Genomic DNA, 24,993 nt, shown 5'->3' with positions numbered 1-24,993 from the left:
CTCAGGGAACTCTAGTCAAATGTTCCAAATGCTCTGGGTGTGCCACACAGTCAACCCACCTCTGATTCCCTTTCCTGTAATGTTTGATGTTGAATTATAAACAGCAACATTTCGGAGTGCTGGTATGTTTTCCTTTTCAAGCAATGGCTGGCTTTAAGTCAGGGCATGGTTCAGGATCATTAAGCATGGTTAATAGCAGGCCTACCACGAGATTACAGCTATTAGTACTTGGCCAATTTTACCCAATGGTTAAACATTAACGGCCAGTCAGCTATCTACTCGCCAACATTAAGTAGTGAGCATTTTAAAACCTGCACTGCAAGAAATCACCACTAGAGAGAGTTGTAGGTCAATCCAATTCCTAACGACTTGTATGGCGCCTGTGAGCATGCTTCACTAAATTAGAAATAGTACGGAACTAAATAAGCTGTATTCAAACTTGTAAGATTCATTTGTGTATGGTTTAGCCTATACGTCTCAAATAATAACCACATAACAATGAACAAGTATGCCCTGTGGACTCCAAATTATATATAGCAAACAACGTGTTTCATTTCCCTTGAATATGAATATTGCTCCACAATTTTATATACGGTTACCAGGGTCTCTGTTTGAAGTATTTTCACTTTGAAAATGGCTGGCCCTGTAGACAAGTGATATCTCTCTGTACATTCTGTAGTAGGCCTCCTATTTCTTTTTTTTTATTTAGACAATGAAAAAACTAATCAGGACCACACCAACATAACAATGTCACTATACAAAAGCAACATACGAACACACTAGGTCCACATACCTGGAGTTATAAGCTGAAAAGATATAGGAAAGAAAATAAATGATGTTGACAAATAAAACACACACACACACACACACACACACATACACACACAACAACAACAAGCAACAGGGACAAAACCAAGACACAATAACGCTACAAATAAAGTTATGTCTACATCTGTTGATAGAGCAACTACACCTTGAGCGTTCCCAAGGCAACTGATCTAACATCTATGTCGTAGCTCACTGGATCCGAAAGCGCAGACCAGCGGAGCGCGCGCTCATTGGTCAGTTGATGTTGAAGAGTGAACTCGGACGCTTTTTCGGTACAACAGCAGCGGAGCCCGCCGTATTGACACGGAAACGCTACAGAAACCGATAATTCACATCGTAGCACTTATAACTTGACCAAAACGCTGGAGTCGTTGTCATCGATATCGATTTCCTCCAAGGAACTGTTGCATTTCACATCATTGCTGTAAGTAGGCGATAGGCATCTCTTGAGAGATTGCGAACGATGTGTCTGCCTGATTGTTGCTAGATTTTGATAGATTTGTTTTCTCCTAACGACGCTATTTATGTCTAGATGAAAAGGCTGTAAGTGTTTCTAAACGCTTATCCCTTCTTTTAGTCGAATATGTAGGCTACATTCGAATTTTTAACTGATTGCAGTAGCCTAAACTGATGTGTGCAATTGCAATGTAAGCGTTTTATGGTAGCCTAATGAGTGGTGCTGCCAATCTATTCCATTCTACATTCCAGCGAAGCTTCTGTTCAACATCACGGTGTAATATAACAAATGTCTAATATTGTATTATTTGTAGCAGATTTCTGTGTTTGTTTGTTTTTAAGTTTGTCACAGTTTATGGTTTAAGCATGGTTCTCTGGAATGTCACACTGTCTTACAGGCTGTTTCTGTCGTAGGCAGTCCCTCCAGGATTTTGCGATCTTGCCATTTCACAAATTGCAGACTTATCTTATTATCGCAATAGTTGGGAAAAAGTACAGTAAATTATTTTTTTTGCATTATTTGCGGTTGCTTATATTTTCTTTTTTTGAATGTATCCTAAATTTAACAGCAGGGTTTGAGAATTCCGGCAAATTTAGTAACTTTTGGGCCCCAACAGTCACGCAAACTCCGCAGAAAAAAAATCAATATTTATTGCATTTTTTGAGCGACAAATGCAGTCACTTTTGGCCACAGCAATCACAACAAACCCAGTCAAGATCCTGGTGGGACTGCTGCAAACGGTTGTGCAGTGCATGTGAGCCCCGTGCACAACTTGTTGTCAATAGAACTGTCGTGTGTGTGTGTACACTTTGTGATTTTAGTTGGCGAGCTTGATCATAATCACTTATTGTCCATGTTTGTTTGTGTGTGTGCGTCTGTGTTTGTGTGTGATGTTTCAGTCACTGCATCCCCTGAAGATGTATATGAACAGCTTGCTGAATCGCCGGAGTAAGTAGCCCCCTCCCAAAAAAAAGCCTCTTGCCAAACCAACAACTCCCTTTCCTTCCCTGTTCCACCCCTACCTGTGTACTTTCACATTCTTCAGAGACATTTTATGCCACTTTCATTTTGCCTGTCTTCATTCAGTGGTCATATGTACTTTGCACTATTGCATACACCAAGTTTGTTTGATGATATGTGATGTGGTAATGTCCATCTGTAGGGGCTGGTGACGTTCAGGGTGCTCACAGTAAAACAAAAAAGAAAAAGAAATGTGGGTTGTCTGAATGGCCCACTCTAAAATAAGATGTTATGTCAGTAGCTTTCTCAGAATATTGTGAAGAGGAGAAATTACGTAACTCAAGTGAGTGACTGCGTCAGGTCTTGGGCTTCGACTATCAGAATAAGAATATTTAAACACAAACAGCAGATATATGCACATCCACAGCTGTGTTTAATACATAAACACATGAACAGGAACAATACAGCTAAAAGACTGAAGGACCACTGGTTATTTTTTACTGCTAAAGTGGCCCAGTTCTCCTTAGCCTCTTGTCACAATGTAATAGTATAACAGTATGGCTGAGGATCAGCTCCCTACAAAGGAATCCCCAGTGTTTAGAATACAGTTCTGGAAAGTCTTTATAGAGAGTGTAGAGTATTTCAGACTCTGAGCCATTTTGGTGCCACCTTTTCTACAGTTTCAACTCAACATTTCATCGCCAGAATGGGATTCTGCCTGTGTTTGCGATCGGGGGAACTGTGCAAATGTTAGCTGTGTTTGACAAGACAAGGAGAGTGGAGTTTTTTTGTTTTGTTGGCATGGCAGGCATTGCCTCTGCCCTGGAACACTGTGAGCAGAGAGACGGCGGAGAGGCTAACAGGTTGTGGAGGTGGAAAAAGTGGTGGAGCTCCTCATAAATCAGTTATTTAAACCTGGCAGCACGAGGCTGAGAGACAGGGACACAGAGAGACAGACAGATGGGCTGTTACGCAGTTAAAGAGGGAATCGGAAAACAGAATTTATTGTCAGGCGTCAGTTTTACTAACACAGTAAATGGCTCTTTAAAGATTGTTATGTGACATATTGGATGAATATTACAAGTCTGACAGTTCTTAGAGTCTATATTTACTCTGGCGTTGCTTGGCACTTTTTAAAGTGTTGACTGTTTTAGCACATTCTGGTGTGAGATATGGAGAGAAACCCTGAGTGTAGTTTTTTGCATATGGTTGAGGTGCGTAGCTTCACCAATTCCTAAGAAATGAACTGTGTGTGCGAACTCTGTAGGTTCATGTCACTGCTGTCTTTCTGGTAAGCCTTTTTCAGCTGTTAGAGAATTCTCCTTTTTTGCTTTGCCAATTTATGCTGATGGGTTTAAGAGTAATTTCTCGTTCCAAAGATGTTCCTTTTCTTTGTCAGTTAAAAATCAGGCAGGCCAGAATTTTTTTGACATTTTCTGCCAGCACTCTTTCTGGTTGCCCCTCCTCTTTCTTTCTTTCTATCTCTCTCTCTCTCTCTCTCTCTCTCTCTCCTTCTCTCTCTCATTTTATTTCTCTTACTGACCACACATACAGTCAACAGCTTTGATGTAGATCTCAACCACCAGCAGAAAAGTAAGTGTTACTGCTCCCCCAGCCTCAGTAAGGGGACAGATCTATCTTCTGCCTGTCAGTGCCCTCATTAGCTGAGAGGCATGGTTGACATCAGAGGTTAGTGACTGTGAGAGAGGGGTGGTAATTATGAGTGATGTGGTGTAGCCTCTCTGTGTGCGTGTTTGTGACGGGAGTATGGGTCCCTGTGTGTTTGTAGGAGTAGGAATGCTTTTGCACTCTCACTCTGTGTGAATAGTGAGTTGAGTGTGCAATGTGTGACCTGCGGGGCCCTGTGAGCTGAAGCTGCTGCTGGGAAACACATCGAGGGGTGACCAAGGGGACTAGAATCATGAGGGGCTTAGTGCCCAGAGTTGGCAGCCAACTGGTGGTGTGAAAGAAGGGGTTGACACGCAAACCTCATGCCATTGCTGGTCTTATGCCAACAGTCTGATGCCATCTCTGTCACAGGAGAATCAAAGACTACTGGCCCTACCGCAAGGAAACACGCCACTGTAATTTGTAGAGGTTAGGGCTCTTTCTAGGTTCATTGAGTACAAGGCTGAACAGGTACAGCATGTGACAGAAATGTACCCTTCAGGAGTGAAGGTAGAAAAAACAAAATGTCAACAATGTAATGGCCTTATTGTCACATGTCAAAAGTGTCCCAGGAATGGAATGACTGATGAGGCTTACTGCCTCTTTAAAATTCCTTAGAACAAACTGAGGGAAACTACGGTGCCCCTAAGGGGACATGGGCAAAAAAAAAAAAAAATGTTTTCCGTTCTCCCTAGAAAGTATTGCGTGAGTGCATACTTGTGTGTATACAAAGGCTATTGGTGAAAATCCGAACGCTTTGAACAATATGTCTTATTCATATCGGCCATGTTGCTCCTTTGCCATCACGTGAGGGTGAGTAGCGTAATCTCAGGTTGCCACTCTGACTGAACTATTGGGCTTCTCCTTTGGGCTCCCTAGCCGTGGTTCTGTGCAGCACGTGAGGCTGGAAGTGCTGGCTGCCCCCTTCTTTTGATGGCATACTAGTTGACGTCAGCTGCTGTGAGATTCTTAAGCGCTTTAGCGTGTGATATATCGTGTGGGTCCAGGTGACAAGAGGAGTTTGTTCCAAACATCCCTGTTTCTCTTTCATTATCGGGGTGTGTTGTTTTTCACCCGTGATGTGACCTTGATGAATTCTTTCGAGTGTTTTGCTGACATTCGGTACAGTTAAGCCTTTTCTTTCTCCCTTTCTTCCTTTCCATTCATCCCTCGTTCTCTGTAGTGCTGAATATATTGCCAAGTGTGTGGAAGGACCTGAAGGACTTGAAGGATTCAGTCACCTGTCAGTGCTTGCTTTAATGGAGCTCTAGTCCTAATTAACGGTTTCTCCTGATTCTGTCATCATCCAAAAGACAGATAAATTTAAGGATTAGAAAAGAACTTAGGAAAGTAACTTCTTCTCTACAGATTACAGGCTTGTCCTGTTGCAACTGGAGTGAAAGAGAACAATCAAATGAAAAAAAATAAAAAATTCTAGACCCACCCAGAAAATACTGGATTTTAACTAGTGAAAAGGTATTCCAACCTCGCAACCATGCTTTTGTTGGCCAGTGTTGCCTTGAGTGTGTTTACAGTGCTGCCCTGGGCTCGGGTGTTAGGGGGGGAAAGGCTGAGGGTAGCAGAGCCGCCGTGCCGCGTGCAGGATGTGTAAATTATGCAGCGCTCCGCTCCTGATCCCTGGCTTAAGACAACTAATTCCAGCCATTCATGAGCGTGAGGCCTAAAGAACTCCGCTGGGGCAAAAAAGTTTCCAGGCAAACGGATTTCAAAGAAATGCCAGATTGTGGAGGAGGTCTATGCATTGCATCTGGGGGACCAGGCAGATTTAAGTGATTTTTTTTGTATCTTTTTCTTTTAAACTCATGCGTGAGTGAGAAAGAATGCTAACTGATGGGAATGGTTCTGATTTTGAGCTATTTATCTCCAAAGATTTATGTCAGCCTTTGTTTTAGCCTAGAGGTGCACAGATGAGGCTGGGGAGGAAATTAATTGACTCTATAATTAGTGAATTGAACTTCTTTCTTTCTCATTTTCCATGTTTCTTATTCACTCTCTTTCCTTCCTCTGTCCCTCAAATGCATTATGCATGTGTATAGCACAGACATGTACACACCGGATGTGACCCCAAACCGCTATTGTGACGTTTGGAAACTCAATAAACGCAAACTGAGAGAGCAGACATCTGCACGAGAGAGAGAGAGAGAGAGAGAGAGAGAGAGAGAGAGAGAGAGAGAGAGAGAGAGAGAGAGAGAGAGAGAGAGAGAGAGAGAGAGAGAGAGAGAGAGAGAGAGAGAGAGAGAGAGAGAGAGAGAGAGAGAGAGAGAGAGATGGAGGGATGGAGGAAGAGAGAGAGCACGAGAGTTCTCCCTTTACACTAAATAATTCACCATTGGACCCAGAGTGAAAATGAGATTTAGTTTTGTTCTTTTTGCCTTTTGTGATTCACAGCAGGAGTGTGAACGAATACCCCCCGCCCCCCTTCAAAACACAGCCTCAAGTGGATCTGTTTCATACTTACATGGATTACATATTTCATTCAGTTTGGACCTGAATTGCACTGAATTGTAAAATGTTATTTGTCACCGCACTGCACAAAGCATTCATTGTGTCAGACGGTGATTCTTCCTTGTTTTGTTGTTTTTCCTCTAAGAGGATGAACAAGTGTTATGAAATGAAGTGCTTCTGAGGGGAAGGGTTGTTGGGATTGTCTGGGGGTGGTGGATTGCCCTCTATGACCTACAGAAGCTTAGCGCTGCTTAACCCACCATTTTATGATCTCTCTCTATCTCTCTCTCTTTCTCCTTCTCTCTGCGTGCTGGAAGTTAATGTATGCTTCCCAACACCCACCTTCATCCACACACAGGCCTGGGTTTGGAGGCACAGGGACCCACACAGACACACAGTCATGAACACAGAAGGCAGGTTGTGCTGGAGCTGAGCACCATGCCTCCCACACAACCGCAGAAGAACTGAACTGCTTGTAGGAGTGACTCTGAGGAGGTCACTTTAGAAAAACCTTGATGCATGAAAATGGTAGAGAGAAAAAAGAGAGAATCAGAGCCAGTTTTCAGCAGGCCACACGTGTGCAGGAGTGAGGAGGAACTCGACACCAGGCACAGGGTAGCAGCAGAGGAGGTGTCAGGTGTCTGTGTTCAAAACCATAACGTCATGATGTTGTGCACTTGAGATGGCGTGTGTGTGAGTGTGTGTGAGTGTGTGTGTGTGTGTGTGTGTGTGTGTGTGTGTGTGTTTGCACATGTTTGTGTATCTATGTCTTAAGTTTGTGGCACAGAATAGTTGAGACTGTAGGTCTGCATCATCCCGAGAACAAAAGTGTTTGGTTGCAATGTCCCTTGACACCTTCTTATCTGAAAATCTTTACAGTGACTGGCTTGTTTACCACTCCCGAGCTGATTTTTTTTTGTAGATTTGGCATAGAAAGTGTTGAAATGTATCATAGTCAGTTGACTGGATCCATCTGATCGCTGGGCTTGAAAAGTGTTCCAATTGGTCACAGTCGGTCGGCTAAGCGCCCGTTGGCTGATTCTCAGAAGGGAGAGGATTTTATCTGTGCCATCTCCGCTGCGATGATAGATGAGTTCACCTCAGTCCGCGCTGCATGTGGCGAAGAGAGTGCAGCTGAAATGGGCATCTGATGGGCTGCTGAGCTGACCCTCCAACCCACACAAGAATATTCTAGAGTGTTTGCTGGAGGATTGGATGGGTAACTAAGGGGGAGGGTAGCGGTACAGGGAACAAAAGCACTTATGATTCCTCTCTCTGTTTTTCTCCCTCTCCCCTCTCTCTCTCTCTCTCTCTCTCTCTTTCTTGCTCTTTCACTATCTGTCTCTGTTCTCTGCTCTTTAAATCCCCTCATTTAGCCATGAACCCGTAATGACTCTGAACTCTGCATCGGTATTTAAGTATGTTATCTAACACTCAATAAAGTTGTGGTCTTAAGCGCACATATAGGCTAATTCTCCATCCACTTTCCCTTGTTTCGCATTCTTGTTTTTTCCCCTCTTTTGGGATAAGCTGTTCTGAGTGGAATTTTAGCCTACGCTGAAAAAGTGACAAAGTCCAACAAACCAGTCCCCTTAGCAATCCCTATTATCCTGGTGAGTAACAATGAAGAATACAAAGATTATGATGTCATGCATGATGCTTATCTCACTATGATTGAAGCAGATATTTGATTTTGTAACCATATAGATGAAAGGGATGATGTCATTGCTTATCTCACCATAGTTGAAGCAGCTGTTTTGGTGGTTTTGTAACTTTAATCTGCTTGCCTGTCTGAGGACTCGTCGGATTTAGGGAAATGGGCTCATTGATGGGATCTGGGAGAATGAAAGTGGGCCATCACCAAAAACAGTCGGGCCTGAGGCTGAGGTAACGAACCCAAAGCGGAGCTGTTAGTCTGGAGAATAGGGGGAGGCAGGCTGGGCTCTCCGAGCTGGACAACACTGAAAAGTTTGGAAGGTCAGCCTTTGTGTGTTTTTCTAATGATTTTGTGATGTAACGGGTTACAGACACAGAAAGCTGTGCGTGTTGACGAATATGGCGAAATGCATGCGTGCTCACACACAAACACACATGCTCACACACAAACACACATGCACACACACACACACACACACGCACACACACACATACACACGTGCACACGTGCACAGACACATAAACACGTGCACAAGCACATACACACACACACACACACACACAAAACATACACACACACAAAACACATACGCACACACAAGAAGACACACACGCACGCTTGCACACGCATGTACACACACATACAGGTGCCTGCATGCTTTCACCGTGTCCTCACTTTCTGAAAGTACTTCCTGTTTGATTAATTTTCTAAATAGGCCAGATTTCGCCTAAAAATGTTTAATGATGGCTCGTCACATTGAGATGCAGCATTTGAGAAAAGAGGAAGTCGATTTCAGTGCAGCCATGTTACAGTGAGTCATGAGCACATATCAACTTAGGTCTAAAATATAGGACAAATAATGCACATAGAAATGATGACAAACTACAGTATGTAGACTATGTCTATAGTTATCTGTTAAGTCAAACTACAGTACGAGTTATCTAGAGTTATCTGTTAAGTCAGACGCGTAACAGTAATATTGTTATTTCCATGGTGCTGTGGAGCAGAACAGTGGCCTTTAGGCAGAGTGGGCCACAGCCTGAACAGTCTGTCTCAGTGGTGACAGTGGTGACTTCATCTCAAATCTCAGGAGCTGTGGTTGACATGGGTGTGTGTTTGCGGTTTGGGGATGGGTGGGGGTGTACCACCACACACATGTAGGAAACCTGATAGATGGCTTAACTAGAGCAGTCCTTACTTTAGAAAGCCTCTTATAGCAACCAACTACGTCATGCCATCAGAGCCCCATGCATAGCTGGCCAGAGCAGGGCAGAATGCTCCAAAGAAAGGCAAACTGATCAAAGGAGACCATTGCTCCATGCAAACATGTCATTTTACTCCCCCGGCTGTCGGAGCCAGGCTCGTCTGACAGTGGCTCAGTGAGGTTGTTGAAATTTGGACAAAAACCCTCGTGTAAAAAAGGTGACCGAAACGATGGGATATATCATGTTTTTCTGCTCATGTTTGCAATTTGTAAACATAAAAACTTCACTTGGACATGTGGCAGTATTGCAGAATCCAGTGGGTTGCAGGACATGCAATGTACTTTTAAGTGGATGCATGTTATTTGAGTTTATATGATCATCAACCTGAAACACGTATTTGTAGGTAGATACTCCAGGCCTATTTTTATTATATACATGATATGATACACTAATGTGAAAAGTTGATTATATCAATACTATCACTGTTGCTATGACGATAACATATTTGCAAATACGCATGAAATAACTTTGCACTCCACATCCACATCACTTTCTTTTGAGAGGGTGGCAACCCAAAGGGAAAAACATCCTGTAGGAAGGTATTTGTGTTTAAAGCATGAGGAGGGTGTAAAGGTCACAGTTCTGTGGTTGCCACCCACAATCTCCCCTTATATTTAGCCTAGAAAAATAATGTCCTAAAACCAATCCGAAACCTGCACTGGGGTGCCATTTTCTGCATCAGGGTGTGAAGTAATTTAGAGACATCACTTCCAGTCAGAGAGAGCCCTCTGTCCAGGACAGCCATGACCTCTAAGGGCTGCAAATGCATGTCAGAGAGGTGGTGTCCAGAGCCAGGGGCCGCCGGGCTGGAGTTCATCCAGGTTCACCCACTCTCAGCCGGATGACTGTGGGCAGGGAGCCAGAGACTAGCCCAGGGCAGGTGTCTTTTCTGCCTGATCCATCTGTCCATCCATGCTGATGGATGCTAGTGTGGTTCCTGCACCAAGCCAGCTGTGAAATTGTTTTCCTAAATATATCTTGACATCTTGGTCTTGATTCCCAGAAGTGAAGGACTGCGTAGTGCATACACAGCATTCCCAGGTGTCTTCAGTGAAGTGGTTTAGTTAACAAACCACTGGCTGCACCAACAGCGCATTCCTGCAGCTTTGCATAACAGCTACATTGTAGTTACTGAGCTGGAAAGATTGAAAATAAACACAATACGCAACATCGTAGTCCTACTTCTGCTGATATACACGTAGAATATAATACAAGTGTCACAAATAAAGGAAATTAGATTGTTTTCCTTTGCTGTTGATTTTCCTGTCAGCGGTGTGGTTGTTGAGCAGAGTGGAAGACAGGGGCAAGCTTGCCTCTGATGGACAGCTTTGTCTAGTCTTTTCATTTTCTGTTGTGAGGCAAGTAAACATAACCCAGGTAAAGAAAAAAGCCAGCTTGTTTTATGGGACAACCTAAAGGAAGAATGTGAATGTTGGGTGACAGTTGATTCTCGAGTCTGAACTTGAGTCTGACAGACAAAGCCTCTGTTTGGTACAAAACAATGTCTCTTTCATGTCTGAGGTGGATGTTTGAGTTGGTATGGCCATTGACCCCTTGAAGCTGTACCCCTTTGTTTAGTAGTTTGTTTTCTCCCGAAATGTTTTTACACTTACAGTGTCATTTTCATAAGGGTTACAACTGATTGTAAAGGATCAAGTATTTGTGTTGCCAGAATGTTGCCTCTTTTAAAGGTCAGCACCTATATTTAATCATTTGAGAGGAGCTGCAGGAAAATGTCTGTATATTCCGTCCCTCTCCCTATCTGATGCTGTTTTGTAAACACCCTCATGGTTATTGTCCTCATCATGCAATTTCCCTCCATCTCTTGGCCATTCATCTCCTATCTTTCCATTGAATGCAGGTCTTCTGCGCACACACACACACACACACACACACACACACACACACACACACACACACACACACACACACCATACATCTCCTATCTTTCCACCAATTACTCCATCCAGAGGCTGATGCTTTTAGATAGGAGTGGAAACAATGGCCCCAGCATTGACGCTCAATTTCCTCCGTGAATCAGTGGCGCATGAGACGAGCGGACCGGAATTGAGGAAATGAAGATTTCTGGATGACTCTCATCATCCTGCACAGCTTCTGTAAACCTGCAGTGCAGCTCGTGAAGCTCCAGGGAGCGTTCGCATGGCGGATCGGGTTATGCAATACACCAAACCTGCAATTAGCCGTCCGACTGGAAAAGTGCTACTGGTGGAACGTTGAGTCCATTTCGAGAGGATAGTTTGAGCAGCAAATGAAGATTTAAAGCAAAACGGTCTAAACTGTCGGCGAGATACATGGAGAGCGGTACTTTGGAGGAATGTGGACAGAGGATTAACTGAGAATTGGTGTGTGGCACAAGAGGTGCATGCTGACTGGTGTGTTGCCGTGAGCCTTAGTGTTTGAGTCTGTGAGAGGAGACACGAGTGTCAGAGAGAAAGTAGGTATGTTAGTGGGTATCTGTATATTTCTGTATATATATATGTGTGTTTGTATGAGAGAAAGCAGGCCTGTGTGTGTGTGTGTTGGTGACCCATTGTGACCCTCCTGCCTCTCTCTCTCTCCTGTCTCTTCCCCCAGACGAGATCTCTAGGATGTGTGAGATGGATGTGGCTCCGGAGCCAGGGAGCCCTACGCTTCTGAGCGAGTCCACGGACAGCTACTGCCAGGTGGACCGCTGGCACCGCCTCCGCACCACCGTCCGCAAGCTGGAGTTCTGGGAGGACTTCAGTGCCGAGCTCATCGGCTCCGGCTTCTTCTCCAAGGTTTACAAGGTACGCATGACACACCACTCCGGGTATGCATGACACACCACTCTGGGTACGCATGACACAACATTTTGGCTGGGCCATCTGACAGTGGGCCGTTTAGTGTTAATGAGGAAGGCCTATTAAAAATCTTGTGTTGTATTCAGTTCCATAGGAGCCAAACGATCCATTGTTTTGGTCTGGGTTGCATAATAGCCTAGTGCCATGGGAAAATCTATTCAAAAGGCTTGACAAAGGTGGCGGTGTGGGGGTGGGGGAATAAATGGCTTAAATAGCTGAATTAAAAAAAAGTCAGGCATGCATGAGTAACAGTCAATGTTTTCATGTACCCGTGCAATTCTATCGAGGTTACGAAAACAGGTTAAATACAGGTGCTCTGAGATCCTTCAACAGTATCTAACGTCTGTGGCATGGACAAACAGATATGTGCAGGAAGTCTGTGACGAGAGGAGTTGTCTTTGAAAAAAGTTTCACACCTCTGTTCGTTCCTGCAGCAGACGTGCCAAAGTCTGGGTAATTACATGGCGAACATGCCCTCTCAGGCACACCAATTACCCTCACCGGAGCAAAGAAAACATTAGATCAGTGTTCTTGCATGTACCCCACCCAAGGGCACAGCAGCGTTTATAGGGAGGATTAAAACAGCCATCCATGTAAGCCAATGGGAGATAACACTTACTGATGAGACATTTTCTCATACTTTCCTAGAGCTAATCAAAACAGTGTTGATCCCTTCATTCTTCTAGTTTTCCTTGATCCTGGATAATTATTTCCATCTTCAACCTAATGGTTTGGAGAAACCAGTCCCTGACAGAAACCCGAACCTGAGAGTTTCAATCTTTGAAGTTTTGAGTTTCAGTGATTTGTTATTATTTATTTTTTTTGTTCTTCTGGCTGGCGTTTCACACGGGCTCCTATGTTACTTCATTGCCACTGCATCTCTGGCATTTACAGCATAGCAGAGATAAGTCATCACACACCCTTTTCCCCTCACCATGACCGCTCTCCACGAGGCAGAACAGGTCAGACTGCAGTGTTGGGGCCGCTTCAGGTCATAGTTAAACCAGGGCTCCACGGAGTCTTCCTGCTATTGTTACCTCGCGTATGCTCTGGAATGCTGCTACAGATTCCATGCCGGATAAGCATTGTTGATAGTGATAGGCGCTGTCACATCGAAACGGTATCTGATGTATGGCCGTTTGCTTGACTGTGACCGTTTACACAGGTCGGGCCAAGCGAGTGCACGCCAGGGGATGCCTGAGCTGGGGAGAGAGAGAGAGAGAGAGAGTGAGTGAGAGAGAGAGAGAACATGGTGTACAGCAGAGTATGTTTGGCATGTTCAAGAAACAGAACACTACTAAAGTGCTGTAACCTCATTCCACAAAGACACTTGAGAGTTTCACTTCACTGTTTCTTTGTATTCGATTTGTCCGGTTAGCTTCGTTCTGTTCTGTCTGTATTTTTTTCCTGCAAAGACTCAATCACTGAAAAGAAAGCCCTACTCTGTAAAAGAGAACTGTCCTTTGCCTCATTTGCCAGGACCCTTTTTGCCTCATTTCATTGAAGTATATTTTGAAATCTATGTTTGCATGTTGCCCAGGTGATGCACAGTACCACACGGAAGGTAATGGTGGTAAAGATCTACAAGAACGACGTGGACCAAGACAGCATCGTCCGTGAGATCAGCCTGCTACAGAAGCTCTCCCACCCCAACATCGTCAGGTGGGCCACCCACAAACCCACAAAACCCTCCCCATCCACACCGACCAATCCTATTCGCAATCCTGTGTCTATTTCAGTAGCACTGAGTAGCTTGTGGTCTATGTAGCCAGAAGGTTACATAGTGTTCTCTGAAGTCCGTTTATGTAACCTAATCTATACGCAGCTCTCCATGACCCTCAGCATTATACATGACTCAGCGCTCCATGAGCACACTTCTTCCTTCTATCTCTTACAGAGTGGTGTGGATCAGTAATTGGGTATCTTTTCTCTCAGTGGAGACAGCAAGGGAGAGCAGATAAATGTTTCAAACCCAGTTTGGTTGTCCGAACTGCTCTATTTACAAGTTGTCCCTTAACTCAATCTCTCAATCGTGCTAGACGAGGTCAAGGTGTTTATGTTGCATGGTTCTGTGCTGCATGATCGTACGGTTCTCCTATAAACTCCCCTGTAGCTTAGCCTAGCTGTGACTTAGTGGATAAAACTCAGCAACAAGTCTAGGTCGTAACTTTTTTATCAAAGCTATGAGTCAGTTTTTTTGCCTTGTTCTGTAAGTGTTTTTGGATGCAAATGGCAGCTAAATAAATAGCTAAATATACTGAGTCTGTTTGGTTTAGATATTGATCTCAACACTTAAAAACATAGCTAACAGCTAGCAGTTGGTACAGTGGTGGTGCAACAGAAAAATAGAGAGGGGTTTTAAAGGAGCTTACTAAACAGAGCCAACCTAAGCACCCCAAGCTGATGGGGAATCCCATTGCACCCCATATGATGCAGGACATGAAGAAGCAGATTTCCTTTTTAATTAGTGGCCAATGACTGCAGAAGAGCTCAAAGCATCTGAGGGACTTTTCTGAAAGCATGCTGAGGGGTATTCCCCTGGGGATCTGAATACTCACACACGTCATGTCTCTGTAGAGTACAGGTGCCAGCAGTCCAGACAGATAGCAATTCGTATGAAACACACACACAGACAGACACACTTTATAACTTCATAGCTAGTCTGCTGTGCCGACATTTGACTTAAAAGTCATTTTGATAGATTAGAATAGATATTCATTTCATCAGTGTCAAAAGCTCAAGAACAGAAAGTACTCAATAAGACATCACAGACTTGCAGTTAATCACAGCAGTGGCTTAAATGTTGAGATTCATTCAGCATTCACAGACGGCCTTGTTGCATAACATTTAAGAAGACATCTCCCCTGAGCGCCTCTCTTTATGTTCTGTATATATCATGGCGAAAGGCGCAAGTTTTATAAGACTGGCATGGAATACTTAATTAAGAGAGAGAAGAAACCCTTCTGGTTGTCTTGAGACCACAGACAGATCCTGATTATGTAATTAGTCAGATTCCTTTACATTTGAGTGGGTTATCAGACTCACTGCTGTGATTATGAATGTAGCTTGTCAAGTATGAGGTCCTTATTTTTTTCCTTCTCTGCAGGATGTGGAAATGGTTTCTATGAAATTAGACAAATACATTTTATTGCACTAAGGAAGCAACGATAAACTGAACACATTTATTAACAGAGATCATCTGCCCCTTTGCAGGTATCTGGGGATCTGTGTGAAAGAGGACAAACTGTACCCCATTCTAGAGGTGAGGGTTGATCTGTTCTGTTCTCCTTGGTGCCTGTAGAGCAGCAGGTGGTTGGAGTTGCACATCTGCCTGTTATAGAATGAGCTATTGCAGCCATTTGTTTGAACGGCTGAAACATCATGTGACTTTGTAAAGCTTACATACAGCAAGCGACAATAACATTAGTTATTCATAACTAATGCACACATACAGTATATGTTATATTTCATGATGCATGTGTGCGCATGTGTGTGATTCAAACTATTGGCCACTGAGGATGTCAAAATGGTAGAACATGGAGATTATTATACAACTTGTGTGTGTGTTTTTTTTTTCTCCTCCATCAGTATGTGAGTGGGGGCTGTCTGGAGGAGCTTCTTGGCCAGGATGACATCCCCCTGTGCTGGAGAGAGAAGGTGGACCTGGCCTGTGACATTTCCAGAGGGATGACCTATCTCCACTACAAAAACATCTACCACCGAGACCTCAACTCCAAGGTGAGCAAGCTTAGTTCTTGCAGTTGGGTTGTTTGAATTCAGAACCATGGAAAAGTCATGATATCATACAGCTATGTCACCATTCACATTCTACTCATACCATTTCACGGTTTCATTATGAATCAGCTTTTTTTGTGTGTTTGGGGTTCAAATCTCTTCATGGCATTCTGAGACTAGTTATGTTCTCGTCCTCTTTATATTCTCTTTCTCTTTCTCTCTATTACAGTCAGTTTTACCTTCCTAGCCATGAATCTAATTCCTGGAAATCCCTTTCTGTTTGCTGTTTAGTTGTGATGTACATGAGCTGCACAGGCTTTACTTCAGCTCAGCGGCTACTATCGGCTACTATAGCTGTTTCATCAGGGCACTAATTGCAGCCACACATTTTCCCTCATCTCAAAGAAAATATGCAGCAAATCTGGTTCTATATTTCTGTCTTAGATCTGACAGCCGAAGTGACATATTTAACTAGTGCTTTAAATGAATGGAACGAATTCCGATTTTCAGATTTCAGATTTTCTAATCCAATTAAATTCAGATTAGAGAGAAATGTGAAGGCACTGCATTGTCAGCACTGGGGGAAAAGCTGCATGAGCGTATAAATGGCCCTCAGACTGCCTGGTGTCTGTGTCCGTTCCAGAGGTTAGCCAAAGTGAGCGCGCTGCCAAGAAGCGTCCTCGGCGCATTCCCTAGATTCCAGTGGTCACTGACAGGCTTCCAGACGCTGCGCGAGGTCGCCATGAACGCGGCTGTTGTTGCGCCTCGGACCATCTTTCACACACTCCTGTCAGGCTGCCCTTTATCTGGGCTCTCTGGGTGACACACACACATGTATACACATGCACACACACGTGCACACACACACACAAACACACACATGTATACATATGCACACACACGTGCACACACACACAAACACACACATGTATACATATGCACACACATGTGCACACACACACAAACACACACATGTATACATATGCACACACACGTGCACACACACACAAACACACACATGTATACATATACACCCACACGTGCACACACACACACACACACACACACAAACACACACATACACATACATCTCTCTCTCTCTCTCTCTTGCTGTCTTGCTTTCTCTCTCTCTCTCTCTGTCTCTCTGTCACACACACACACACACACACACACACACACACACACACACACACACACACACACTTGGCATGCACACTAGTGTTTTGAGTCAAAGGTTAATTGGAATTCCACGCCTTGTGTTTTTTTCCAGTCGCTCTTTAACTCAAGAGTCAGTCCTGCGTCACAGTCATGTCCTGCAAGCATACTAACTAAATACAAAATGGTGTTGTCAACACAGAGAGAAAGGATGTATTCCTTGTTTCTTCTCTACAGATTTCCTTTGCATCCCTGTTCCTACAGATATACTGTCATCATTTCATTGTTGGGGTTCAGTGGGGCCGGTGCTGTGGTGTCTAGACAGCATGTGTTTACTGAGTGGCAGTTTCCAGGGTCCAGTTATGAGCAGCCGAGGGGCTCTGGGGTTTATAGGTGCTGGGAAATGGTGCACTGTGATGCTAATGTCTCACCGGCTGCAGTGATCCATCTGGCTTCCCATAACGAGCATTGAAGTCGTGGACTAGACACACACACGCACACGCACACGCACACACACACACACACACACACACACACACACACACACACACACACACACACACACACACACACACACACACACACTGGCTGTAAAGCTTCTCGTAAAATAGATCCCTTACTAGCTTTCACTCACTCACCAACCCACACACACACACACACACACACCTTGTTGACCTTGCTGTTCTCTCATCACTTTTCTTTAGAGCATGCGCATATTGGCACACACACACACACGCATACACACACACACAGACACACACACACACACACACACACACACACACACACACACACACACTTATGGCTCCCTTATGCATACTTCCCTCCCTCATTGACTTCAGCACAGCTTGACTCATTGACAGCCACATGCTTTGTCTCCTACTGTCTGGGCACAAACAGTCATGTACAGACTAAAGAAACTATGCAACTGTATTTCTATTGTACTCGTCAGCACAACCTGGCTAACTGCACAAAGCCTTTCACTCCACGGAGGTGAAGCAGAGGGCACTAAGTGTGGGGGAGGGAGTGTGTGTGTGTGTGTGTGTGTGTGTGTGTGTGTGTGTGAGTGAGTGCCACCTGGGCACACCACAGGGAGGGCTCTGCAGTTAGTCAGTTGTCACAACACAGAGCGATCAGGTTTCCTCCCCACAATGACAGGGCAAGCCATCACCAGGCCTCCGTGTGTGTGTGTGTGTGTGTGTGTGTGTGTGTGTGTGTGTGTGTGTGTGTGTGTGTGTGTGTGTGTGTGTGTGTGTGTGTGTGTGTGTGTGTGTGTGTGTGTACACGAATGCCGCATCCCGACCACCTGGTGGATTCAGTGTCTGTCCAAAAAAATGAAACACAACGCACACAGACGACACACGCGAGTTCAACCTACACTAACACACACACACACACACACACACACACACACTCACGCAAATGCCCCACACAGACCACAGTGAAGCATTCACTCATCAGCCCACTCATTTTCTCCTCTCACTTACACACACACACACACACACACACACACACACACACACACACACACACACGCGCACAAACACACACACACACGCACACAAACATACACACACACACACACACACGCAAACACACACACGCAAACACACACACACAAACACACACACACAAACACACACACGCAAACACACACACACAAACACACACACAAACACACACACACAAACACACAGGCGTACTCTCGTCATCACTACAGATGTCTTTGTCTACCTCCACTTTTTTTCACCTTCAACTCACACACAGACTTAATGAAATCTAAACGAGAGGGGGAGAGAGAGAATGAGAACCGTGGTTGCAGTGGAGAAACCCTCTCGAGCGCATCCACCACAGGGTGGGGCCACAGCAGTTTGGATCCTCCCAGGCTGGCTGCAGACCACTGGGCCGCCCGCAGGCCCCTGAGATTCCCAGACCTAATTAAAGACCACCTATTTCCTCTGCTCTCTCACTCACTCACCCGCTCACTTTCTTTTTCTCTTTCTGTTTCTTTCTTTCTCTCTCTTTCACTCTAACTCACTCTCTCTCTCTGTCTTTCTCTCTCATCCCTCTTTCTCTCCAGCAGTCTGTGTTGGTAATGCTCTATGAAATGGTGCTTCTACTGAAGAGCAATCACTCAACTCCCCACGCCCACGCCTTATTCTGCTGGGAAGGTTATGTACCACATAGGCTGTGAGTCATAGCTTATCTAGAGCAGTCCGTATCTAAGAGATGACTTGCCTTCTGATGAGGACAGTTAAGATATGGTCAGTTAAAACCACTTAATCTGAGTAAACAGCCCAGAACTGTACAGAGGAGAGCATATTTGGATGTAAACCGTACCCTTCAGTTTTGGTCTCTATATTCAAATGCAGGGTACTATTACAGTAAATGTGTACAGCAGCAAGGACAGTAGATGTAAAAGCACCCAAACACAAACCATTCAATCTTGTTATTTAGTTCTTTCGACCAACAGAGAAAAACATCAACCTCCTGCAAACCGTCTATGGTTTCCTTTTTTCTCGGCCACCTGGCTTATGCATGTGATGCCCACCTAGAGGCGTTGGTTGCTAGGGAGGCTTGGGTTTCCACTCGGTCTGTGTACTGACAAAGCGCTGACAGAATAGCTCCCCCCTGCACTCTCCATCTCAGTGGTCTAAATGAAAGAGTGGTGGTGATGTTTGAAGTATGAAATGTCAAAAAAGAGAAACAAAGTCCTCCCACTTCTTAGAGTGTGGTAGGTGAATGAAGTTTGATGTAATGATGTGATGGTTTTAGCGCCACTGTTAACATAATGTTTAAAGTGGATTTACATTACCTGTGTTGAAACAGAATATGCAATGCAGGTAATAGTACACTGCCCTCCTGTGGTAAAATGGAGGCATTGCATGTCTGTTTGCCACATTGTCAAAAGCAGTTGGAATTTTGTATCCACAATGCCTGTTGTGAAAGCCATAACACCACTTTGTCCCTCTGTAAAACTGTTGTGTGAAAGTGATGGCAGACACTTTCAAAACTATTTCAGTTAAGAATATTCTCGGCTGCTGTAGTAGTGCTTCTATTGTAGTGGCCCTGATTTCTGTAGATCCATTATCACTCCTCACTATTAATCACTATTAACAAGTTGTTTTCTTTGCATACAGAACTGCTTGATCCGAGTGACACAGCGGGGAAGGGAGGCGTTGGTGACAGACTTTGGTTTGGCCAGAGAAGTAGGGGAGCTGCCAGCCAACGACCCCGAGCGCAAGATGTCTCTGGTGGGCTCGGCTTTCTGGATGGCCCCCGAAATGCTCAGAGGAGAACCATACGACCGCAAGGTACTGAGGAGAAAGTAAATACAGCAAGTGCAACTGTGACACCTTGAGACAAACAACAGGGCGACCTTAAATTCCTGGCTTTGATGAAAGCTGTGGCAGATTTAAAAACAAGACATGTGATGCATGCATTTTAACTTTTCACCTCATTGCTTTTGTCCTGGTTCAGTGCATTACTTAGTATGGCAAGCACTTAAGGATTTAGTCAATCTGGATCAATACTTATGGAGTTAATACTCTGAAACCATTTTAATGGGGAGATGCACTTATTCAAGCAGGTCACCTGTGAAAGGCTGTGGTGTTTGCAACAAACAGTGTTTGATGGTTTTTGGTATATTCATGGGGGAATTTGATTTATTTGCTCTAAAACTCATAATCATGAAATTGCTAAAATGGACAATGCTGACTGACTGAAATTTCCTGAGAAGCTGTACCAAAGTAATGTTATACACTGTGATTGGATAAATGGATTTTCCTTTTGTTTCATGCACAGGTGGATGTCTTCTCATTTGGGATAATGCTGTGTGAGATTCTTGCCCGAATCCCTGCAGATCCAGAAATTCTGCCAAGAACACGGGTAATCTAAAACACACACATACAGTACATACACACACACACTCTCAAATGCTCACACACACACACACACACACACACACACACACACACACACACGCACACAGTCATTCAGGACACAGACTATACATTGACAAAGCTACATTTATTTTGTTAAGATCGCTGAACAAACACTGAATGCTACAGTTTTTCTACCACTCCATATACAATAGCAGTGTAATTAAGCCCGTCTTATTGCCACCACCATGAAGTCCAAAATGCAGTGTAAAACTGAACACAGCTTAGCACGCCTGCACGCCTGCACGCCTGCACCCCTGAATCATATGACTCATTGCCCACTGATGGAGCCTTAGTGGAGGGTGTGCAGATCATGGCGGTCTTTTTCCCCCCCCTTCTTCAGAAACTCTGATCGGGGAGACTGAGGGATGGGGGGGACGAGAGAGCGAGTGGCGTGCGGTGTGTGTTAATGTGGCCATTTAAGCATCATTATCAGTGATGGACAGCAGGTTTCCCCTGCAGGGAAGAGGGATGTGGGCTTAATCTCTAATGAAGGGAGAGAGAGGGGGGGGGGGCTTAGAGCCACACTGAAATAACTGCAAAACAGGAACAGGCGCCCGCCGCTTCTCACTGAAATGATTTTGCCGCTCATTGGTTTTCCCACTGTTCTTGGGCAGCACTGTGAGATTAGCACATTTGCTGTGGGAATGGCAAATGGGGAAATATAATGATGGAAATAATGCATTGCTTTCTGTGCATTAATAGTTGATTAGCTGCCTCCTTCCTCAGTTACGTGAATGAACTTAAAGAGAAGGGATTCAACAGGAAGTACTGACAGGACACAGAGTGTGTCTAATGCCGAGATGTGTGGTGTTGTGTTGTGTGTTTCCCTCAGGACTATGGCCTGGATGTGGAGGCCTTCAGTGAGCTGGTGCCGGGCTGTCCCAAGCGTGTTCTAGAACTCTCTGCCAGCTGCTGCCAGGTGAGTGTATGTGAGTCTCTAGTTTCCCATGAAGGGCCTCATGGTGACAACATTAAGGTGAAAATGATGCATTCGTTCCATGGAAAGAGCGCGGTTTACAGTGTGTGAGTGAAAGGGAGAAATGTAGTTTATCTTTGATTGGCTCCAAGCATAGAAAACAAGTTCTTCAACATACTTTAGAGCTCATAGCAAACACATTTAGTATGTGACCATTGAGAATCGCACAGAAAACTGGCCTTCCCTTTCAAAGATCCAGACTCTGGCCATTACTATTAGATGTGATTAAATGTTATTTGTATCAGACTAAAGCTATATTTGTCAAGGCGTAGATTAAAGATCCATTTTCTTATGATATTTCCTGTGAATTCAACAATTATGTTTTCTTACACTAAAATACCTGGGCATGATTTCTTGTGAACAGTAATGAAAAAATGCAGCCTCATGACTGACTGAATGAATAAATGGAGACCCCTCTCCTCTCTCCTCTTCTCCTCTCCCTTCTTCCCCTCTCCCCTCTTCTCCTCCCCTCTCCTCTCCCCTCTTTTCCCCTCCCCTCTTCTCCTCTCCCCTCCCCTCTCCCCTCTTCTCCTTCCCTCTTCTCCCCTCTTCTCCTCTCCCTCAGATGGATGCGTTCCGCCGACCGTCCTTCTGTGAGGTTCTGGACGTGCTGGAGGACGTTGCAGAGATACTGGAACCCCCCGACGACGTGGTGACCACCGGGTGAGGGATGCGCTGTTATCGCGCCCACCCTTCCCAAAATGGGACCCTCCTCACTCAAATGGACAGCTTGTGGACAGCCATTTTGTGTTGTCTGTGAAGGACAGTGGCTGGTCTCTCTCTGTCTTTATCTCGCTCGCTCTCTCTCTCTCTCTCACTCTGTCTAACTGCCTCTCTGTCCAAGGGGAATCTATGAAGAAAAGAGGGACGCCTTTTCTTTGTAAGCCTGGGCTGAATCTCAGGCAGGTATTTGGCACGTCCCCGAGGCCTGGCTGCTCACACTGCTGTGAATGTGTGCTTTCTGTGTGAGCGAGACACACACCTCTGGACGGAGGCCTTCAGTCTTTCTTGCCTTCTCTCCCTCTCCCCCCCCCCCCTCTCTCTCTCTATCCATCCTTCTTTCTCTAAACACACGGGACAGATGCCGTAGGTTTGGGTCCAGTGATAAGGGCTGATGGTTGACTTACATTTTAATGACCAAAATTATAGTTAGGACCATGGCTTTATTTGTTTTTTCACTCCAAGTTAGATCGACGTGATGGATGTTGAAAGGAGAGCATTTTGTACATATATCTGTAAATTGCATAAGAGCGACTCTAACGTGCACATTTTTCTAATTGCCTTTGAAAAAGAAACTTGACCTAAATGTAATATAATGGCTCAGTGGGAGAATATAGTGTATTACAACTGCTGTAACTGTGTTTGTCTCTTCAACACAACGCCATGGTTACCATACCATTGGCTCTTAAGTCTTAACTGATATTCAAATTGACTGACCAAAGTATTATAAGCACCAATTTCACCAGACTGAAGGAGTATTGTTTCAGCCTTGTCATTTTCATATAGTCATTATAATTAATTTCTCTCCCTTAATGACCTAGGGTGTGGTGACGTTCTAATGAATCACCTCATGCCTGGAGGATTTTTGTGGAGAAAATAATTAGACATAAATAAACCAATGCAAAACAGGTGTTGTGTCACATATTAGTACATAGAGCTTGTCCGTATCCATCTTGTGTGAACAGACACCATCTAATGCAGCTACACAGCACAAGAATAAGCCCCCATTCTTCTGGTCTTTAGGTTGCCCAGACTCTGAATGTTGCCTTCTGGCCCAGAAAGTTCTGGTACACATCGTGGGGTATTTGTAATGTCAGTCAAATTCACCCACTTGCAGTAGGTCAGAAAGGAAAAGAAGAGGCACCCATTCCTCTCTCTTCTTCTTCTTCAGTCATAGACAGTCACCTTCTTGTTCTCTGGGAGTAGAAGAGACACTCGATGCACTTAGCTACTACATCACAGCCCTCTCAGGGTTTACTTTAAAAAGAAACCTGAACCATGTGAATGACTCTAACCCTTTTGTTAGACTTTGTATTGTGGGCTGTCTTTAAACATGTTTGTATGATTCCATTTCTAAAGTTCCTTGTAAATGCTCAGCCTTGCATTTTGCAGGTAGAATATATTTTGTTTACTACATCAGATCTCTGTTTGTATTTTGTTTGTTATAGAACCCTGTTGGATATGATTTTCCTGTTTGTGCAGAAGGTGTTTGATTATTTTACAAATGCCAATAGATTGATATAGATTGTAAAGACAATAAAATAAAGTTACATAAACTTTGTGCCAGCTTTGTTCTTGACTTTAAATAGATGTACTGTTCAAAATTAACAATTACCATCTTAAATGACCTCAGTTTAAGTTTACGAAAGACGTTGACACATTTCAGCATGGTTTAATTTGATTAGAGTGAGAGTTTAAGAGGGCAAATCAAAATCTGTTTTTTCCCCCCGATAATTATTATATCAATAACTAAACCTGAATGCGTGGTTGCCAGTCGTAGTGTAACATCATAATTAACACTGACTGAGCATCTGACATATTGACAAAAATACAACATTTGTGAACAGATAAATATAGAATGGTATGTGTTTGAATCATTAGAGGTACTGATAAGTGCTAGAATGATGCAAGTAAGATCGAAACACCTACAATTCTTTAACAGGAAAGAGGAAATTAAAAATGCTTAAAACTTATATCAGGATAAAGTGGTTAATGTCTTTGATCTTACAGTCAATGCAAACATGTTGGTTTTCATCCTATTTAGTCATTAGGTTTTTAATCATTTCAGAGACTGGTTTTCTTTTATTTAATCGGTGACCCATGCACTATTATGCAAATATTAAGTTTCCATATGATAATGGCAACCTCAAGGATCACATGTAGGTCCACCGGTTTATTTCTTCATGTATGCTTTTATGTTGCTCTTAAAATGTTATCACTATTGTGTATTACTTCACGATTTTCCTTTTTACATTATTTCATATCGTTTGCCACCTTCTTTTCTGTTTTATTAGTCTAGGGTTTTTCGGGGCATAGAGA

At 44.0% G+C, this 24,993-nt stretch overlaps 1 protein-coding gene and 1 long non-coding RNA gene across 2 annotated transcripts; one reads left to right on the top strand and one right to left on the bottom strand.

Annotated features, from left to right (window-relative positions):
- Positions 1–1,042: 1,042 nt before the first annotated feature.
- zgc:113162 (uncharacterized protein LOC553743 homolog) lies at positions 1,043–24,230 on the top strand. Its single transcript, XM_012814878.3, has 10 exons — positions 1,043–1,252; positions 2,185–2,233; positions 11,897–12,090; positions 13,685–13,806; positions 15,358–15,406; positions 15,733–15,882; positions 20,175–20,348; positions 20,839–20,922; positions 21,811–21,897; positions 22,520–24,230. Exons 2-10 carry the CDS (start codon positions 2,203–2,205, stop codon positions 22,619–22,621), a joined length of 993 nt encoding a protein of 330 aa, XP_012670332.1. The 5' UTR covers positions 1,043–1,252; positions 2,185–2,202; the 3' UTR covers positions 22,622–24,230.
- Positions 12,947–13,678, bottom strand: LOC122133322. The gene is made up of 2 exons (XR_006152688.1): positions 13,457–13,678; positions 12,947–13,346 (listed from the first exon to the last, which is right to left on the bottom strand). It is a non-coding gene; the product is annotated as an uncharacterized LOC122133322 (long non-coding RNA).
- Positions 24,231–24,993: the final 763 nt, after the last annotated feature.

Source organism: Clupea harengus, chromosome 12 (assembly GCF_900700415.2).
Source record: "Clupea harengus chromosome 12, Ch_v2.0.2, whole genome shotgun sequence".
Lineage (NCBI taxonomy): Eukaryota > Metazoa > Chordata > Actinopteri > Clupeiformes > Clupeidae > Clupea > Clupea harengus.
Note: the sequence above shows the minus strand (reverse complement) of the source record. Positions and strands in the feature narration are given on the sequence as shown.

Excerpts from the sequence above, each read along its gene's own strand:
- zgc:113162 (XM_012814878.3), top strand. The coding sequence starts at position 2,203 with ATGTATATGAACAGCTTGCTGAATCGCCGGA. Across the intron at positions 20,349-20,838 it reads GAGAACCATACGACCGCAAG|GTGGATGTCTTCTCATTTGG; the intron begins GTACTGAGGAGA and ends TTTCATGCACAG. Across the intron at positions 21,898-22,519 it reads TCTCTGCCAGCTGCTGCCAG|ATGGATGCGTTCCGCCGACC; the intron begins GTGAGTGTATGT and ends CCTCTCCCTCAG.